Source organism: Diplodia corticola (assembly GCF_001883845.1).
Source record: "Diplodia corticola strain CBS 112549 chromosome Unknown scaffold14, whole genome shotgun sequence".
Lineage (NCBI taxonomy): Eukaryota > Fungi > Ascomycota > Dothideomycetes > Botryosphaeriales > Botryosphaeriaceae > Diplodia > Diplodia corticola.
Window position 1 is genome coordinate 103,180 of NW_017971493.1, and position 19,981 is coordinate 123,160.

General features: G+C 55.7%; 6 protein-coding genes across 6 annotated transcripts; 3 read left to right on the top strand and 3 right to left on the bottom strand.

Moving 5' to 3' along the window:
• Positions 1-488: 488 nt before the first annotated feature.
• On the bottom strand, positions 489-4,658 carry BKCO1_1400031 (dna repair protein rad7; the record flags this gene model as incomplete). Its single annotated transcript, XM_020271106.1, has 8 exons — positions 489-2,330; positions 2,401-2,428; positions 2,509-2,547; positions 3,514-3,632; positions 3,685-4,197; positions 4,255-4,477; positions 4,529-4,555; positions 4,618-4,658. The coding sequence occupies 8 exons, from the start codon at positions 4,656-4,658 to the stop codon at positions 489-491; spliced, it is 2,832 nt and encodes a 943-aa protein (XP_020132210.1).
• A 1,241-nt stretch (positions 4,659-5,899) lies between these two features.
• Positions 5,900-7,634, top strand: BKCO1_1400032 (alcohol dehydrogenase; the record flags this gene model as incomplete). The annotated part of the gene is made up of 10 exons (XM_020271107.1): positions 5,900-6,024; positions 6,085-6,132; positions 6,197-6,249; positions 6,299-6,351; positions 6,399-6,450; positions 6,509-6,549; positions 6,606-6,641; positions 6,692-6,727; positions 6,792-6,906; positions 7,111-7,634. The coding sequence occupies 10 exons, from the start codon at positions 5,900-5,902 to the stop codon at positions 7,632-7,634; spliced, it is 1,083 nt and encodes a 360-aa protein (XP_020132209.1).
• A 1,176-nt stretch (positions 7,635-8,810) lies between these two features.
• On the bottom strand, positions 8,811-10,870 carry BKCO1_1400033 (uncharacterized protein; the record flags this gene model as incomplete). Its single annotated transcript, XM_020271108.1, has 3 exons — positions 8,811-9,910; positions 9,958-10,060; positions 10,115-10,870. The coding sequence occupies 3 exons, from the start codon at positions 10,868-10,870 to the stop codon at positions 8,811-8,813; spliced, it is 1,959 nt and encodes a 652-aa protein (XP_020132208.1).
• Positions 10,871-13,091: 2,221 nt separating this feature from the next.
• On the top strand, positions 13,092-16,118 carry BKCO1_1400034 (ste ste11 protein kinase; the record flags this gene model as incomplete). Its single annotated transcript, XM_020271109.1, has 5 exons — positions 13,092-13,285; positions 13,345-13,418; positions 13,472-13,626; positions 13,683-14,014; positions 14,078-16,118. The coding sequence occupies 5 exons, from the start codon at positions 13,092-13,094 to the stop codon at positions 16,116-16,118; spliced, it is 2,796 nt and encodes a 931-aa protein (XP_020132215.1).
• A 702-nt stretch (positions 16,119-16,820) lies between these two features.
• Positions 16,821-18,556, top strand: BKCO1_1400035 (replication factor c subunit 5; the record flags this gene model as incomplete). Its single annotated transcript, XM_020271110.1, has 7 exons — positions 16,821-16,907; positions 17,047-17,669; positions 17,732-17,900; positions 17,965-18,063; positions 18,128-18,183; positions 18,235-18,245; positions 18,312-18,556. 7 exons carry the CDS (start codon positions 16,821-16,823, stop codon positions 18,554-18,556), a joined length of 1,290 nt encoding a protein of 429 aa, XP_020132214.1.
• Positions 18,557-18,659: 103 nt separating this feature from the next.
• BKCO1_1400036 (mynd domain) lies at positions 18,660-19,552 on the bottom strand (the record flags this gene model as incomplete). Its single annotated transcript, XM_020271111.1, has 2 exons — positions 18,660-19,429; positions 19,507-19,552. 2 exons carry the CDS (start codon positions 19,550-19,552, stop codon positions 18,660-18,662), a joined length of 816 nt encoding a protein of 271 aa, XP_020132213.1.
• Between the last annotated feature and the right edge of the window lie 429 nt (positions 19,553-19,981).

Genomic DNA, 19,981 nt, shown 5'->3' on the forward strand with positions numbered 1-19,981 from the left:
ACATTAACATCCGGAAATCTGCTCCAATTACTGATGAGGAAAGGTCATTTGAACCTACAGCTACGTTGACACATTTGCTTCAAGAGACCACACAAAGGAGCTGTGTGCTATCTCGCATGCCTACCGAACACGCACGATCTGCCGTCCTTTAAAGCACATGAGGTCTCAAATTGCTGCTTTAAAAAGGCTTCAATGAAAATCCTGAAGAGAACGCAAGGCTTTAAGCCGTGAATCACATGTTTTGGTTCTACCTTGGCAAGCCCGACTTGTTATTCTCATCGACGTTTGACTCCCCCAGGTATCGCGCATAAAATGCCAGCAACGACACCCCGCATTCGTTTTGTTTTCCCGTAAACCCATGCCATTTCATGGCGCTCATTTGGCCATTGTCCTTGTCCTAGTATTAGTACTGTCTTTGTGCAGGGTAGTAATTATCACTATCGAACCACGCCGGAAGGTTCAACAGGCGCAGCTAAGCCTTAGAATTTTCAGGCACCAACACCAACCATCATGTTGGAAGCCTGTTCGAGAGGCTCCATCAACGACGCTGCCAGTGCCATGTCGAATTCGGCAATGCCGGCTTGTTCAATCGAGTCCAGAGCTTTCGGAACCCCGATGAGTACGACTCCCTTGGGTACCACCACGCCTTCGACGTTGAAATTGCCGAAGCTGACTAGACGCTCAAGCTTGGGGCATGACTTGAAGATGCCGGCAACGACGACGGTATCGACATGGTTACAGAAGGAGATGTCGATGGTCTTCAGTTCCGGATAAATCTTCTGGCCATCAAACACGTTCATGAAGGCCTCATGCGAGATATGACGGCAGGATGCAATGTTCAAAGACCTGAGCTTTTGGCCAGAGTGCTTCATGAGCGCTTGAATGCCATCTGACGCAAGACCGATGGCCTGCTCAGGCCCCTTGGGGTTCTGATTGTCGACGTCCCGGGTGCTGTTCAAGTGGGCAATGTGGAGCGGCGGATTAGCCCAGTCCGTGAATAGATCAGCGAAAGCTGCATCGGAGCAGTAGTCGTTCTCAGAAAAGCGAAACTTGCGCAGATTTCTGCACTGCGAATGGATGGCGTCGAGAACGTCGTCGTTCGCATCCAGGAAGTGCTCAAGTGATAGCGTTTCCAGCTCGGCACCAACGCAGCCAACTAGGTCCACAACACGTTCACTCGGGACCTCTGCAGACGTCTGGAGTGAGAGGTGACGGAGATGCTTGAGCTCGGCAATCAAATCGATGGACCGCGAGGTGATTCGTCGGCAAAGCTTGAGTTTGAGGCGGACAAGGTTGGGGGCGTTAGCGACCAAGGTATCGACAACGTCGTCATCGAATGCCGCATCGAGCCATTGGAGCTTGAGATCCTGCAGCTTGCTTCCATGACGCATGAACAGTTGGTGCCACATCTCGTCCGTGACCAAGTTCGCGGCGTACAGTTGCAGATACTGTACGTCCTTGCACTTGTCAAGCATGTACTCAACGTTTTCGTCCTTGAACTGGGTCGCATTCCGCAGGACGACCTTCTTCAGGTGCGGAGCATTGGCGAAGAGCTCAGTGTAGTCTTCTGTCTCGAGGTAGGCCGCGTCATGGACAGCAACGCTGTCGAGGTCGGAGCGAAGAAAGAGCTTCAGAGTGCGCGGGTTAAGAACACGCTTCTTGGAGAAGATCTCAGCGATCCTGTCCAGCACATTCTCGGGAAGGTCGCCGAACTCGTCGATATCGCTGTGGTGCTTCGCAACCTTTTCGATGCAGAGTTGTTCAAGAGTCTTGGCTCCCTGAGGCTTGTATGTGGCGTCCATGCGATCACTCTCGAGCTTGCGTCGACGGGTCTGGCCAACAGGTTTCTTTTGCTTCTTTGAAGGACCAGCCTCAGCAGCAAGCTCTTTACCACAGGGTGTGCACACCAGGCCTCCGTCGGGACCGGTCTTGCTGTATGACGTTACGGTAAACCTCTTGTTGCAGATCTCGCAGTTCTCCAACTGACCAGGGGGAGGCTGTACTTTCTTGTACATATCCCGTGCAAGGGCATCGTCGTAGTCCGAGTCGCTATCTCCAGCCTCGGCCTTGCGTTGGGCTTTTTTCTTTTGGAAAGCCTTGCTCTTCTTGATCTTGGCCAAGTTCTTTGCCTCGGCAGTAATCTCGCCCGCCTTGCGCTTCCTGGTGGCAGGGGCAGCTGGGCCTGCCTCGGCTTCCTCAGGCTGTGCATCGTTGTTGGAGCTGGAAGTGGCGTCGGGTGTCTGCGAGGCGGAGTTCTCGGCATGTACCGTGGCTTGTTGGCGGCGGCGTTCATAGTTGTCGCGAATCTCAGCAGCGGAAATGTTGTTTGCCTGAGTAACAGATGTCGTTAGTATTGTGACCGTCGCCCATACAGGCACCATGCGAAGTCAAAGAACTTACAGCCAAGAAATCGGTCAAAGCCGAGTTCCTGCACGACGAGGTGAGACATGGTCCTTGGACGAGAATGGTGCTTACGATATGCGGCAGTCAGAGGGAGTTTGCACGTACGGGCCGCGGATGCGATTTCCATTCGCGCGTCTGTTTGACCTGGTGCATGTCAGTTGGTGTTTGGCGGGTACGATTCAGGCTGTCTTGCATTGTAAGAACGAAGCGCGAGGGCTTGTGGGGCAAGCAGAGGGGCTGCGCGGACGAAGTCTTGACTAGAAGCTGGCGTCGGATGAGAAGGTGAAGCCAACAGGCGTGGCACGGAAGAAAGGTGCAGTGAAAGGGCAGGTGGGCAGGTGGGCAGGTTGTCAAGCTGCGGCGGAGGCGATTGAGTCGATAAGACGCGCTAGCGCCTACGCGAAGTCAGGTGGCAAATCAGGCACGCGCTTTCCACTTTGACAAAAGAGGTAATCTATCCGCCGATCTATTCCAAACACGTTGTAAGGTTATGGGATCAAGATAGACAATATGAATCGTATCAGAGTCAGAACAGAGACGAATCGTTATCGATTCGTCCTTACGTTCCTCTGGCATTCTTATAGCTAGCTAGTTCTATGTCATGTGCGTGATTGACTAGCCTTGCTTTCCTATGCTTGGCATTGAGCTTCAATGGGTCCCAATGTCTGCCAGTGAGGCTAGCAGTCCGTCTCTTGACACACGGGCTACGTACTGTAAGATGGTTGGTTTAAGATATGCAATATGAAGTAGTTAAGAGTCAAATCAAAGACGAATCATTGGGAACTCCTTCATCTTCTAGAAAAAACGCTGGATCCTTGTTTCATCCAGCCTTAGCATAGACTTTTCCCCCTTCAATCTACTCGTAAGCTTTTTGTTCCCCCCACCATCGTCCTCACCGGCGCAGCCTGAACTGAGGAAGGCCCTCGCATCTGCAATCGCCGCTGGAATATCAGACCCGTTCCCAGCCGAAGTAGAAAATGCAGCCCATCAAATCAATATCTGTTGGAATAAGAAAATCAATGCTGTGGCCTCCCCTACAATCATATGTCGCCGGTTGGAGAGCAAAAGTAGAAGCAGCTTCAACCGTGACGTCCCGAGCCCTTGACGAACTTGTACTCATCGTCTGAGTCATCTTCGTCACTTGATGAATCTTCTTCTTCCGCCTCCCCCCAAGGGCACTCGTCCTCGTCCTCGTCCTTGTCCTTTGGCTCTGGTTCCTGCTCTGCTTTCTAAGGAGGTCTGTCAGTGTCTGACCTGGGAGAAACGAGGAGCGAGACTTACGAATGCCTTGATCTTAGCCCAGCCTGAATTCTTGCTGCTCCCGGGACGGTTCGTCTCCATCGAGTCTGCAACTGAAGACGAGCGAGGATGGCCGTAGCCCATTGGGTTGAAGCTACTACCCCAAGTGGAGCTGCCGTCTTTTTTGACGGTCGAAGTCGACGAGACTGAAGCCGCATAACTCATGGCGCGGGCTCCAGTACCACTACCCGAACCACTAGCCTTACTTCCACCAGCTGCAGGGCGGTCATGGGGAGGGGTCCAGAAGCCGCCAGTGGTTGTGGAGCGAGAGTCGCTGAGGGAAAGGTCATCAAAGTCGCCAATGAGATTGCCAGTGGCTGTTCCCGTGCCGGACTGTGCGTAATTCGAGTCGGCATCATCGAAGTAGTGCTCCGGATCGGAGTCATCATCATCGTCATCGTCTGAATCCGAGTTCGTGATGACTTCGCCATGGTAGGTGAGCTTATCCTCGATCGCTTCAAGCTCCAGCTGCTCTTTCATGCAGGGATTACACTTCTGTTTCCATGTGTCAGCTACATGGGCCCACATGGTGAGCCTGGGTGAGTACTATACCGCGTGGTCTGGGTTCTTCCTCTGGGCCTTTGAAAACTCATCCAGACCCTTCACCTTGGCGCACATTTTACATTTCAGCTCCATCACCTGCTGAGGAGTGCACAAGGTGCATTGGGTGGTGAATGGGTGCCTGTCGTCGCGGATTCTTTCGCGGAGCTCGTTGAGGCGCTTCCGGGCGAAGTTTGTCTGACCCTTCCATTTGTTGCATGTCGAACACCTAATCCTGTTGCCATCTTTGTTAGCGTGCAATTGAATCATCAGGGTGAAGACTTACTTCTCTGGAAGTGGAGTGTTCCTGAGGCTAAAATGTCGATACTGTAAGCGACTGTAACTGAAGTTGGAGCAGGTTATGCGATAACGGACCTTGGATCTGTGACGTCGGAGTTCCTGTAGTAGCCGCCCATGTTGCACTGAAGTGAAGATTCCGATGTGGGCGCCCTTGACGGCCTGTGGTATTTCGCGTCGAGGTTTGTAGAGTGAGACTGAGCCCTATGAATTGGCCAATGAGTGATGCGTGGATTTATGATTGAAGGGAGTCCTGCGACTGGTGACGGGTTGGGCATTGGAGACCGGAGGAGAAGAGACTCACTTACGTTTGAACGGACGTTTCCTAAGTGAATGAGGCGGTTGTGCAGACGAGGCCGTCTGGGCGAGTTGAAGAAGAAAGGAATGAAGAAGCATAGAGTTTGCTGATGAGCCTTCCAGTCTTGCCAGCCGATAGGGCCTAGCGCGTGCAAGAGAGGCAGGCAGGGTCCGCGGTGGGTCCTGCCGTCTGGTGCAGTCAATGGAGAAGGAAGGCACGCGCGCCGCAGAGCATGCACCTCAACATTGTCATCTGCGGCACGAGCTGGGAGCGCATATTGAGCATTCATGTGAGTGCCTTGGATGCGACATCTTTCGGCCGGTATCCCTGCCGACTGATTGATTGTTGTCGATGCAGGATCTGCTGTACTTGACGCAGGAAACCATCACGTGGCTTATCTGTCAGTCCGTTGTATGGGACGGAGACTCTGTAAAGGCACTGTGAGGTACCTTGGAATCCGAATAGACTCGAAAGGTGAGGTGGCTGTCGAAGTGCCTGCCAAGGATCGTGGGTTTCCCGAAAGGTAAGACAATTCGAACCCGTTTTCTCCCCGGTTCCAATCGCACTTACATTAGCCCCTCCGTTCAACTTCAATTGCCTGTTTTGTCTGACTCCAGAGCAGCGAAGGCAACGACCAGCTTGGCTGCGCGTCAGTGTCCATCCGGGGAAGGATCGGCGCTGCGGAGCGCCCAAGAACTTCCCCGCAAAAACTCCACTCGACGCCACACGCAACCCCGCGAGCGCATTTGACGCCTTGCGTGTCTGACTCTTACTGCCCGGATGGAGCTACGCTCGGCGCCATCGGCCCGCTTTCTCCCTCCGCCGCACTGCATCTGCCGCATCTACCAAAGACCCCACCATACCCCGTGCGACCCCGCCATCCTGCTTGGCGCAGAGATACCCGGCACTGTGTAGATAAATTGAACGCCGCTGCCTCCATGCACCACGGCTCCTTTGCTCCCTTGCTCTCCACCTTTCTGCTCAGCTTCTCTGCCCCACGGCTTTTGATTCCCCACGCACCCAATCCACCACCCAACCCTCCAGGACTTCAACAACAGCACCATGGCGGCTCCCGAAATCCCCAAGAAATACAAGGCCATCATCTACGACAAGCCCGGCAAAGTTTCCACCAAGGTTGTCGAGCTCGATACGCCAGAGCCCGGCCCGGGCGAGGTCCTAATCAACCTGTACGTGATGACCCCGCATGTTGATCACACAGCCCCTCTTCTTACTCATCACCCGCGTAGGTCCCACTCTGGCGTCTGCCATTCCGATTTTGGCATCATGATGAACAAGTGAGCCCCGGCCCCGACATGTGCCGCATCGTCACCATGTCTCTGACTCTTCCGCCTCTGGTAGCTGGACGCAACTTCCGTTCCCAACCAAAGAGGGCCAAGTTGGTGGCCATGAAGGCATGACTCCTGGTCGTGGAATCAAACCGGACCTCACTGACCCTTGCAGGTGTCGGCAAGATCGTCAAGATGGGCCCAGGTGCGGATGCCGCAGCCGTCAAGGTGAGCAACACGCCCACACACCGGCTACTGGGCTAAGCATCGTGCAGGTCGGAGATCGCGTAGGCATTAAGTGGGTCAGCGGCATCTGTGGCTCCTGCGGTGCGTATAATGATTGCTCTTTGCTGCGTGAGGCCTGTTCTGATGCCCTTGATCGCAGTTGCGTGCCTTGCTGGTATGGACGGCCAGTGCACGAACCAGGTACGTGCCTTCCCAGACAAAGGACGACGTAAGTGTATGCTGACCGTGCGGTGCAGAAAGTCAGCGGCTATTATACCCCGGGCACATTCCAGGTTGGTTCCTCATTCGTGTCCATCACGAGGATATTATTTGACAGCAACAGCAATACGTCCTGGCTCCTGCAAACTACGTCACTCCTGTAAGTATACATCACATGAATATGCTCCGTGCTTGAACATGCTCATGTCCATGTCCTTCGCCAGATCCCAGATGGGCTCGACAGTGCAGAAGCAGCTCCCATGCTCTGTGCCGGTGTGACGACATACTCAGCTCTCCGCAAGTCCAATGCCCAGAGCGGTGATTGGGTTGTACTGCTCGGTAAGCTTCCACTTCTCGTAAATACATTTGCGAACCACGTTCAACATTCCCTCACCGCTCCCCATCAAATCTCCCTTTGCAAGTTTGGGTCCACTCCGTCTGAAACCCCCACCACGTCTACCTTTCCATCTCCTCAAGAAAAAAAAAAGAGAAAAGCCCACCCAGAAATCCACCATCTAACCCCTTCTCCACCCCGACCAACAGGCGCCGGCGGCGGCCTCGGACACATCGCAGTCCAACTCGGCGCGCGAGGCATGTCCTACCGGATCATCGGCATCGACCACGACAGCAAAGAAGACCTCGTGCTCTCCTCGGGCGCGGAGCACTTCCTGCCCATCTCCCACGGCAAGGACCTGCCCACCAAGGTGCAAGAGCTCACGGGCGGGCTGGGCGCGTCGGCCGTCGTCGTGCTCACCGCGGCCAACGCGGCCTACGCGCAGGCGGCCGACATGCTGCGCATCGGCGGCACGCTCGTGTGCGTGGGCATCCCCGAGGGCGAGCCCGTGCCCATCGCGGGCGCGATGCCGCAGTTCCTGGTCGCAAAGGCGCTCAAGATCGTGGGCGTCGCCGTGGGCGACCGCCGCGAGGCCATCGAGACCATGGACTTTGCGCGGCGCGGCATCGTGAAGACGCACTTCAGGACGGAGAAGATGGACGCGCTGACGGGCGTCTTCAATGAGATGGAGGCTGGGAGGGTGAAAGGGAGGGTGGTGTTGGATCTGTCTTGAGGTCTGAGAACGGCTGGTTCCTGCTGTTGGGAAGAGAGGGAAGGGGAGATTCTTTGTATGGCGAGACCGTGGGTAGGAGTTTTGGGTGTTGGTGTTGGAGAAAGGTTGCACGTGTCTGTCTGAGGGTGGTTGTGTAGTACATGAGATATGACTCTCTTAGCATCTACGGACGCCGTAGTTACCTTTGAATGCATCAATAAGATTGCAACAGGTTTGAGAATATGGCTGTTCTAGTCGGCGTGACAGATTGACCTACGGTGACCCTTTGCGTGGGCAGTTGAAACAAGTATACCAACTTGGATGTAGATTTCAATGACCTTTCTTCATAGGTAGCTGAAGCGGATGTTCGGATGTGGATGCGAGTATCAAAATTGTACATACAAATGCACCCAGATATACGATTCCGCTACCCCATTAGGTAGGTAAATTCCTCTCTTCGTCACGCACTGTGACATGAGTACTCAAATCATGGGACAGTTGACAATAGAATAAGTTTCCTGTATCTCAACGGTAAGAAATTCCCTTGCACGTCTTCACGCACTCTATAGTACACAGAAGACTCCCAATATTTTCCGACGTTTTGCCCATCCTCAAGACCCTAAGGGTCCACAAGCAAAACCTGTTTGTCAATCTGGCAGTTGAATGAGAGAGGAAGCAAAGAGGTACCCAGTAAGTGAACAGAAGAAGAAGAGCGCCGAATGAAGACAGAGGAATTCCCCATTCTCTCCCCGTTCAATCCGACCAAAAAAGTTCTGTTGGTATCTCAGTCATCGATCAAGTACATGATCCCGATCAAAAATTGCCTTGTCGGTCCAAAAGACGTGCCGTTCGAGAGTAGTCAAGAGTTCAGTGGGCCGTTCCATCGTAACCTCGTGAAAGATAGAAATGCAAAATGTATAGGAGAACGGCCATGCTCCGAGGCCAAGTACAATCTGCTCAGGGGCGTCGACGATCAAGAAAAAGGTGAGGATACGGAAGAAGAGGATGTAAGGATATGGGAGCGGGTATATTTTGTTTGTATGCGTTGTATAATTTTGAAGGTGCATCGCTGACAGAATGTAGGATAAAGCGAATCTAAGATGATGGGGGTTGGACGAGATCCAGCTCGCCATTCTCGAGATGTGCAGGCGAGCGAGTGGTAGGGTTGATTGGCCATCCAGAGAAACCAGGCTGCGATCATGTGTACCTTGGCGGAGGCGGAGGGTAACCACTGTATGCGCCGGTACCATATGCTGCAGCAGATGCTCCACTGCCACGTCGATAGTAGTCTCCCTCATCATACAAGCTGTTGTGTCTTGCCTGAGAGTTGGGAACGTAGTTGTTGCGGTGGCTGTTCATATCGAATTGCGCTCGCGATGCAGAACGCGGCGCTCCATTGTCGTCCTCGCCTGGGTCGCTGTAAATGTTGCTCGTGTAATACGATGTGGGAATATCGCCAACGTTTCCGGGCTCCGAGCGGGTACCATATCCATCGTTCCTGGGAGTACTGAACGACGGGCTACGCCGTCTTGAGCCATTCATGTGGGATCCAGTGCGGTACTGTCTGGTTTGTGTGGTACTAGGCGGGTACTCTGAGTGACTGCTTGTCCGATAGAGACCAGTGGTACCGCTTGCACTCGAAGAGGCATTGGAGTAGGTGCGAGGAACCCGCGATGACGCACCAGCGTCGGGAGGTGCGCTTTCGCTGGTTAGCCCAACGACGGGAGCGGAGCTGTTCATTGGGTTGTTTGGAAAGTGTTCGTAGAGTTTGCCGGTGCCTTCGCGCGCAATATACGGCTTACGCTCCCGCTCAATTGGGATCGTCACAGGCTCGTTGTCAGAATCTGATGATGCTACCGCTGTCTCCCTGGTATCTGCCGGATAGCTCGGGTAAGAAGCGGAAGACGTTTGCATCGGAGGTTGTGTTGGGGGTGGGGGTGGGAAAGTGGGGGCCCGGATGGTAATCTTTCCGCTGGAGCAGATGGCCGCAGCGCATCGCTGGCGCGCTGGGAGATTTTCAAATTTCGGGAAAAGTCGCCGGGGAAGCTCCTTGGGGAAGCGCTCCTTGATGTCATCGGAATTGCTGATTGGCATGTGCATCACAGCCTTTGCTAGGCGAGCAAATTCAATCTCAGGATGTCCCTGGATCATGAGCGTCATCCAGGTATCGAAGCCCAAGGGCGTCAACGACGGAATGTTCGGAACCTCGTCAACCCTCTCCTGGACCAAGTGATGGAGGCAGCGGAGATCTCTGTACATTTTCGAGATTGCCGAATTGGACAAAGTTCCGAAGATGGCTGCGCGGGTCAGCCTTGATTACTCAAACACAATTCATCTGACTTACTGCTCCACGGATAGATTTCATCCTGAACCCGGGTTTCCTCATAGAACTTGCGCATCTTCGCTGGCGTGACAACCAATGTCCCCTTTGGCTCGTAATCCTGCATCTATCACGGAACATGTCAGCGATAGCGCAGGGGCGCGTCTGCGTTGGCACATACTAAGTGGAGCGCAAGGCCACGTAAGAACTGGCTCAGCCTCGGAGTAGGCTGGCCATCTGCATCGAACAGCGGACGCCATGTCTTCTCGATCGCCGTCTCCTCGACGTCCGTGAAATGTCGCTGGACCGGGGGACGCGGCGGATATTGGGCAGTAGCGCTGGTGTTGCTGTGCTGTGTCGCGCCGTACTGCGAACCGTGATCCGACGTAATCGATGACGTCGCACGTGTTCCACCAAACTGCGGTGTTGGGCCCTCGCGCTCTCTAGCGTCAGACTTGAAGTAAGGGTCCTGGGCCGGTGGTTCAGGCGAATTTGAGCTGTTGGTTGAGTGAATGCTGTCGTGCCTGGTCGGAGAGGGTGGGGTGTAGACGCGCGGTGGGCAGGATCCGGCCACAGAGGTGGTGGATGACTCCGGTAGGACCACCTTCTTCTCGCGAGGCTTGCTCTGCGAAGAGGAAAGCTGACCCGACGACTTCAAAGTATCGAGGACCTGCTTCCTCACCTCTTCCGTTATCTGCGCTACTAGATCCCGGTCGAGCTGGCTTGCGGCATTCGACTTGTCGAAGGCGCTGTTGACGGCCTCGTACACCGGCTGGCCCTGCTGAGAGCTCTGCGAGCCATCCGCCGACGACGAGCGCGAGGTACGTCGGGGTGGAGGGGCCGAGTAGGATGAGGTTGATGACGGATGGTCTGAAGACTCGAGGTAAGCTCCGTGAGGGGGTAGCGGCGGGTCGGAACTGCGGTAGTCGTAGGCCATGGCGGACCGTTTCGGCACCGGTAGCGGGCTGCTTATGTCGCTCTTCGTGCAGGAGTAATCGCCAGATGCGGCACGGAGTCGTGGCTGGTGTGGATGACGGCGGCTGTCACATCACATCGCTCGCATGAAGTGTATGCACGGCGAGGCTGAACGGGAAACTGGGTGACGGGAGAAGAGATGCGCCGAGGCGGGGGTGATTTGGCAGATGTAGTGTCTGCTGGGCTCAGCCTTGCGCCCGACGCGACAGTCACGATTGCGTCTGCCGGGGTTGGTCGGGCTGGTTTGATGGGCCACCGGTCAAGCTGGTGTGTTGGAGGTCGATGTGCAGTGCAGTTTCGCGATGTAGGGCAGCAGCGCAGGCGTGTTGGCGGCAGTTGGGTTTGATGTCTAGAAATAGGGCAGGGTGGCCGTCGAAACGTGGAAGGCTCAGTGGCTCATTCTCCACCAGCCAACCTACCGCGCCAGAGATATGCATCTCAGAATACCTGCTCCCCCAAGGCGGCCGCATGCGTCATCCCCCAGAGCACACGGGAGAGCAGCCACGCCCGGCCCCGTTTCCCCGTCACATCTGCAAATCACCATTCAGTACGGCCTCGCTTGCACGTCCAAGACATGGCAAGGCACGCGCCGCCACCGGGAAGCATGCGCATCGTCATTACCCCCATGCTGCCGGACGCTCCAAGTGACCCGGGAACCGCGCGCGCTCGCTGCTTGTGGCACTAGCCCGACGTCTGCCGGGGCGCCGTTTGACGATAGCAGACGGCATCCTTCCCTGGGTTGGGCAGATCGCCCGCTGCAGGAACCGGCTGTGCGCGATGGCTGGCACGCGAAACTTGTCGCGGTTCCCCGTGGCAGCGTAGCATTCCTCACGTCATAGAAGCTTCGATGGCGAGGTTGGCCTTCCAGAACGTGTGGGTGCTACTGTGCATCGCTGTGCACTGACTCCAAATGAGCGCGTCCCTGCCGTTGCCTGGAGGAGTGCGACTTAACGCAGGGTCTCCGCCCTTAAGAAGCCGCCGCGGGCCGGGGTCGTTGGACCGCTCGGGCACGCATTATATGCACGTCACAACACGGGCATGGTTGGTCGAGAAGGGGAGCGGGCAGACGCGCACGCCGGTGCTGGGCGAGTTTCAAAGGCCCAAGGTGGCGCGCCACTGCCACCGCCCCCGGCTGTACCGACAGCTGCGCTGCGCAACGGACAATTTGAGATGTTTATGAAGAAGAAACAGCCGTCGAAACACACAAACGATAGGCTGCGGAGACTGGAGGCCGTGGCGAGGCCCACCGGCGTGCTGCCGGTACACGGTAGCCTGCGCCAGCCGCCGTGCCGCCGCCCTGCGTCGTCGCTCTCACAGTGCCGCCCGTCGCATCCGAGATCTGACGAGTGCATCCTGGGGCTGTTATTTCAACCAACATCGCAAAGTGTCCCTGCACGCCTGCGCCGCACCGCTCGTGGCCGCACAGTGATTTTCCAGGATGCGGAGCTGCGGTCGCCCTGCGTGAGCCCACGGCCGGCGCGTACGGAGGGACCGCACGGACGTAGGCTGCCTCAGCGGGTGTTTCAGCTTTGCAGGGCCCACGAATCGCAGCGCGCCGCGCCTGGCTGCGCACTTCTCAGCTGTCTGGACGTTGAGAAACAAAGCCGCCGCTCCGTCCTGCGGCCTCTTGCGTTGTGGGCGTTGCCTCCTCTCGACCCTTTGTCCGCCGCTGCGTTGTTCGGCGTGCCCGTTTGTGCCCACCGCGAAACGCCTAGCATCTCCCTGTCTCACTTCTAAAATCCACAGCGTATCCCGCAACGCAACCTCTGCGCGCCCTCTCTCGTCCTTTGCTGAATCGCGCCGGTCCGCGATCCTTGTGCGAGCGTCTGCCCCAGCGTGCTCACAGACCTCAAGCCGACTCCGACTCCCGTCGAGCTGCTCCTCATCCTCAGGCACACCGCACATCGCGACGCCTCCGTGCATCTTTACTCCCGTCTGCTGCGCCGCAGCCCTGCTCCGATCGTATCGCTGCCCTTACAAGCTCGCATCATCGCTGTCCGCCGTCGAGCACTGCTCCTGGTCCCTCGCATCGATCGCCAGCGAACAATAGGATCGACCGCAACCGCCATGCTCTTATGACGCTGTTTAATTAGGAGGAAATAGCACTTACAACTTCTCCTCGAGCCTGCCGACTCCATAATACACCCTGCCGCCCATCTGTAATCAAGGGACCACACACCACTATGGCCATGCTCGCGTCGAAGTCGCAGTATGTCGCTCCCATGGGCAACTCGGCCCCGACATCATCTCACTACCCCCCGAGTTCCGCCAGTCACCGCCATCCGCACGCCTCGGCCACCGCCCACCATGGCACCCGGTTCGCCAGCCCGACCGAGTCCGAGTTCTCCGAGACGTACGATGCGCCCGACTCGGTAAAGTATGGCACAGAAGACGCTGCGGGGGGCATTTGGCGCAGATGCTGACCAGGCCGTGCAGGAACTGGGATGAAGATCGTGTCGGAGAGTGGCTGAAGACCATCAACTGCGCTCAATACATACAGCTCTTCAAAGGTCCGTGGAATCTGCTGTTCGGCAGGGATGGTTTCTTACTAACCCAACCACAGAGAACAACATCAACGGCGAGGTGTTGATGGAGATGGATCAAAGCCAGTTGAAGGAGATGGGAATCAAGAAGATCGGTGACCGCGTTCGCATTGGCTCGCAGGCGAAGCTTTTCAGGAACAAGGAATACCGCAAGTCGAAGCGCAACTCGAATAGGGTCAGCTTTGTCCTCCCGTGGACAGTCCATGTCGGATATGGCTAACGTCTGACCAGGAGTCGCTCGCCATCCTCGACAGCGCAAGCTATACTCCTCCGTCATCCGGCTCTCCCAGACCCCTTCATTCAGCAAGAGGTGCACCTACAACTTCCCGCCCCGACAAAAGGATGTCACGACAAATCGGCGGTGCTGACTGGAGCTATACCCCAGGCCTTTCGGCTCGGAAGCAACCGTCACGTCCAGGATCACCCCTCGTCGACCAAGAGAACCGTGGTCTCCGTCCCCCGACGTCCGGCACCATGTACAGCCCCAAACACTCTGCCAGAAAGGATGATTCGTACTTCGGCCAGCCTTTGAGCGCCAACTCTACTTCAGGCCGCGGTCCCAGGTCCGCCACCACTCCCGTTGAGACGCCGCAAACTGCCCGTTTTGCTAACCATGTACGCGCAAGTCCCAGCCAGGACGCTTCGACCAATAGCAGCGCTCTGCCCACCGACAAGGCCTTGATTCGGGTCATCTATGACAACGGCAGGTCCTCCGTCATCGATGTCAAAGGATTCAGATCGGCCGAAGACATCATGCTTCAGGTGTTGAGGAAAGGCACGCTTAACGAGGCGCATGTCAAGAACTATTGTTTCTACGTGCTTGACGGCGCTGAACCCAACCCAGCTCTCTGCCGTAAGCTTAGCGACGTTGAACTGATGCGTGTTTGTAACGATCGGTCAAGGATGGAGCGGAACCGCCTCATCCTTCGAAAGGTCCACGCCGGCGAGCCCGAGGACGACCAACTGAAGGCCGCCGCGAACATTGCCGCACAACAACACAGTCAGCTAAACCCCACAATATTACCTTCTACGGCTCGAGGCCAGCTCAAGATTGAAAAGCTTACCGGCGAATCCTTGGCTGCAGTAAGTTATCCGCTTTCTCCGGCATCGCAAAAGGAGCGCGAACGGCACATCAACTCGACTGCCAAGGACCTGGAGCGCGCAGACACCAGCCGCTCAGCCAGCAGGACTCCAGACAAACCCATGAAGCAGTTTTACGGCGGCCGCCCACCGAGCAACCTCATCACCTCCGATCTGGCCTCGTACTTCCCGGATGTCGAAAAAGACGAGATGGACAAAACCATCCGCATGTCTGTCAGACGCTCTCGCCGGCTGAGCAAAGCAGCCAGCCGTCTGAGTACGCTAAGCAACTTCAGTGTTGCATCAAGTCTGAAGGATGCTCCACCGCTTCCCTCGATTGCGGACCAGTGGCTTAACAACAACGGCGGTCAGGTGAAGCCGCTACGACCACTCTCAGTAATGCGCTTGGGACTTCCGTCTCTGGGGCAGACACAGTACCGCGATTCGATAACGTCTTCCGTCCTCGAACCCCTGGAAGAAGAATCCCCCACCGATGGTTCGTCGGTTCGCAAGTCCTACGTCTCATTTGGCGGGGATAGTGGATCTGACACCGTGGCCGTCACCGATCCAGACGGGCACACAACCATGCACAGCTATTTCGATGATGGCGGCAGTAGCTTCGCCGGCAGCAGCCAGGGCACCGAGGCCGGCGACTCGTTTAACAAGCGTTTGAGCTCCGCCCTGGCCGAAGACGGCGAGGAGTACGATGAAGAGCTTGAGGAATATCTTGAAACCGATTCGTGGGAGAACGTCAAATACATGAAGGGAGCACTGATCGGCCAGGGCTCTTTCGGCAGCGTGTATCTTGCACTGCATGCCGTCACGGGTGAGCTTATGGCCGTGAAGCAAGTGGCGCTGCCAACTGGTGGCACTGTTGACCCCAGGAAGGCGAGCATGCTCGACGCGCTGAAGCGCGAAATTGGCCTGCTGCGCGAGCTGAAGCACCCCAACATCGTACAGTACCTCGGCTCTAACAGCGATGAAACGCACCTCAACATTTTCTTGGAATACGTCCCTGGTGGATCGGTTGCTACGATGCTTGTCAACTACGGACCACTTCTGGAACCGCTGGTTGCAAACTTCGTGCGCCAGATCTTGACCGGTCTCGCGTACCTGCACAGCAAGGAGATCATCCATCGCGATATCAAGGGCGCTAACATCCTTGTCGACAACAAGGGTCGGGTCAAGATTTCCGATTTCGGCATCAGCAAGCGAGTTGAGGCCTCTACGCTGCTTTCTCCCACGAGCGGCAAGAAGGGAGCCAACCGCGTGTCGCTACAGGGATCCGTCTTCTGGATGGCGCCTGAGGTTGTCAAACAGACAGCATACACGCGCAAGGCCGACATCTGGTCGCTCGGCTGCCTGATAGTCGAGATGTTGACGGGCTCGCATCCACACGCCGACTGTTCACAGCTCCAAGCCATTTTCCGCATCGGTGCTGCAGGCGGCAACGCAAGTCCAAACATACCTGAAAATGCCAGCGAGGACCTTCAGGTCTTCCTCGGCCGCACATTCGAAATTGAGCACGAGAAGCGCCCGAGCGCGGACGAGTTGCTGGAAAGCGAATTTTGCGCGGTCAAGGCATAAACTTTCGCTCCGAATATGGAGCTAATTCTGTTCTTGTTCCTTTTTCTGTTTTCATTTTATCACCACCTTCAGAAGCTTAATTCTGCGCCTTTGCTTGTCTTTCACAAGAGGCGCATTTGAATATTTTGGCCCTGACATTCGACATACGACTTCACGTTTTTCAAAGAAGCGACGAAAAACAAGATGGACGGGGGAAGAGAGGAAGATGTTTGAGACGTCTTGTCATGACGAATGGCCACACCTCCTGTTTTTAACCACCAATGAACGGATCACCGAATCGGGAGGCATTGTTGCATTCTCCTAACGAAAAGCTGCTTCGCACCCACCTGACGGCTTGCATGCTGTTCTTGTACTATATCTTTGCTGGGCCAGAAGGCCGTTGATTATAGCTATGCATAGCTTTTGTGTCGGGTGGTATTTACAAATGGGCGGTGGGTGGGAGGACAGGATAGTCCAGGGGAAATCCGGAAAGATGATACTTATTCTCATCAAATGCATATGACTATGCTTTTAAGTGACGTTGCGCTTTGAGGTTGTAAGATGGCGCGCCGCGGGCTTCATGTGATCTCATAGGCCGGGCGCGTTAAAGTGACACGCGCGACGCGTCGCCCGAAGCGCGCCTGCACATACCTTCTTTCCGTCGTCACCGCACACTCAACTACACAACAATCCTCCAATACCCACCATTGAGACGCTCGCACCATGGCGTTGCTCGTAGACAAGCATCGGCCGCGTTCGCTCGACGCGCTGACCTACCACCACGAGCTCTCCGACCGTCTCCGCGCCCTCGTAAGGCCCCCGCCGAAAGGCAGCACTTTTGCCGCCACCGTCACGACCCCACACATTTCCCTGCCTCGATGAAATCTTTCAGACCATACGTTCGCACTCACTGACGCGCGCGCGCATTTGCGCCTCTCCACTCCAACAGGCACAAAGCGGCGACTTCCCCCACCTGCTCGTATACGGACCGTCCGGCGCGGGCAAGAAGACGCGCATCGTAGCAACGCTCAAAGAACTGTACGGCGCAGGCGTGGAGAAGATCAAAATCGACAGCCGCGTCTTCCAAACGTCGTCGAACCGCAAGCTCGAGTTCAACATCGTCGCGTCCAACTACCACCTGGAGATCACGCCGTCGGATGTGGGCAACTACGATCGCGTCGTCGTGCAGGATCTGCTGAAGGAGGTCGCGCAGACGCAGCAGGTCGACCTGGCGGCGAAACAACGGTTCAAGGTCGTCGTCGTCAATGAGGCGGACCATTTGACGAGGGATGCGCAGGCCGCGCTGAGGAGGACGATGGAGAAGTACAGCCCGAACCTGAGGTTGATCCTCTTGGCGGAGAGTACGAGCAACATCATTGCACCCATCAGGAGTAGGACGCTTCTTGTGAGAGTGGCGGCGCCGGCGGAAGAGGATATTGTGGACGCGTTGAAGGTGGCAGGGAAGAAGGAAGGTTGGAAGGAGAATGAGGAACTGAACAAGAAGATTGCGAGGGAGTGCGGTAGGAACTTGAGGAAAGCGTTGCTGATGTTTGAGGCGGTTCATGCGCAGAAGTGAGTGTCGCTCTCCTCTCCTGAAGCTAAGGGAAGAGAAGAGATTACTGACCAATTGGTAGCGAAAACGTCACGGAGAACACACCGATCCCTCCGCCAGACTGGGAAGTACTCATTGGTGAGATTGCGAAAGATATTGTTGAGGAGCGCTCGCCCGCACGTATTATGCAGGTTCGCGCGAAACTTTACGACCTGCTTACCCACTGCATCCCGCCAACTACAATCATCAAGGTATGGATGTGCAGCTTTCGTCAGCTCACTACTTTTGTTGATCCAAGCTGATCCGTTCTGGCAGACACTTACGTGGAAGCTGATCCCCCTTTGCGACGACGAGCTGCGGGCGGACGTGGTCAAGTGGAGCGCGTTCTACGAGCACAGGATAAAAATGGGAAGCGTAAGTCTTCGTCTACAATGATATGTGTGAGAAAGAACTGTCAATATGTTGATACCAATAACAGAAAGTCATATTCCATCTGGAGGGATTTGTTGCTAAGTTCATGCGTTTATACGAAAGGTCAGCTTCTACTCGACATCTCTTGACTTTCATCAACTGACCTCCTTGTAGCCACCTCATGGGTATTGATATCGACTTTTAAGCCGTATCAATTCACAAACTGTTTCAGTACGACTAAATTTCAGTAGAGAAGCATGGGTTCCTGCACAAAATGGCTGGGCACTCGGGGGATGGCGTTACACATGGGCATCACATCATCATGGATAGGAATCACTACTACTTTGCTGCCGTTGACCCTTCGAAGCGAATCTTCCTTATCCAGAGCACCGACATCCTGTGTTATATCACCATAAGGAAACCACCGCAGACACAACTTGATGGCGAGACGATCACAAAATTTGAGCCCTACCATGGAGAGTCAGATATGGCCTGATACAATGGCCTCATCAAGCAGATTCTCCCAGCAACACACTACTCCCTACTCTTCACAAAACCCCCCGCTCCCCACAACACCCCCCTCCTCCCTCCCCTCCTCCTCACACAACCACATTCCCACAAATCTTGACCGCCAACCCCCTCAACGCCTCCTCCATCGCCGCCCCATCACGACCCAGCCCGAACTGCCCCGCGGCCACGTCCTCCCCGCTCTCGAACAAGTTGAGCACCTCTTCCCCTTCGACCACGCCTCCGTACTTGGCCAGCCGCTCGCACGCACGACGCATGTCGCTCATATCACCGCCAGCGCCGCCATTATTCTTTCGATCCGTCCGGCAATGCCTCCAGTACCACGTCGGCAGCGCCAGCGCGCCCGCGGCGGCGGCGGCTTCGGCGCGGTCGAGGAAGCGGCGGTAGTCGTGGAGGGGGTTGCCGTGGGGGGAGAGGAGGGTGTCGGTGGGTGGTTTGGGTTGGGGTTGGGGTTGGGGTTGGAGGTGGTTGTTGTGGTGGAGGCGTTTGGAGAGGTTGTGTTCGTCGTGCAGGCGGAGGAGGTAGGTTTTGAGGAGGATGGAGGGGAGGGTGGTGCGCGTGGCGAAGGGGAAGTCGTTGTGGTCTGCGTTGGGGTTGGGGTTGTTGTTGTCGTCGTGGGTGGGATTAGGATTGGGACTGGGAGTGTTCTTGTTGTTATTGCGAGCGGCAGCCCTGTTCTTGTCGCAGGTCTTCTTGTGGGACTTCCAGTCGGCGTGTTGGCAGGTGCGGGAGCAGTAGAGGGTTTGCTTGCACCTGGTGCAGTGGAAGAGAGGGCAGGGGAGGACGAACTCGGAGACGTGGCAGCTGTGGCAGAGGCGGGTTGCAGCGGTCGGGGAGGGGCCTGCGGGTGGGGGAGGTGAAAAGGTCAGCTTCAAATCATCATTAGTATTTGAGAGGGGAGGGTATGGGAGAGTATACTGGGGTCGTCGATGTCCATGGGTGTGGGCTCGGTACTCTTGTCCATGGCGTCGGTCTGGCTAGCTTTGTCGGTAACTATTTCGTAGTTCCGCTGCTTTCCTGTCGAGGTTTTGGAAGGGTTTTGACCTTAAGAGCGATCTTGTTTTAGAGGTCTGGGACTTTCGCAGGAGCAGGAAGGCCCTCGCGTTTGTTGGACCGTTGTAGATAGCCATGAGGAATTGGATGCGGGAGCAGCAACAAACGCATTACTGTGCATGGAAAGGCATCTTTGTTGTCTCAGGCAACAGCAAACTCAGTGGATGTATTGGTTTCGACATACAGACCTTGTCTCATAGCCTCAAGAGAATAAGCTAGCACCTAAAGGTATACTATACACTTGGTTATGCCGACACTTGATTCGTGATGGGGTAAAGTGACATCACGAAAACCTCCCATGTACGAAGCCATGGACTTCAAGGCTGGTCCAATAACATCC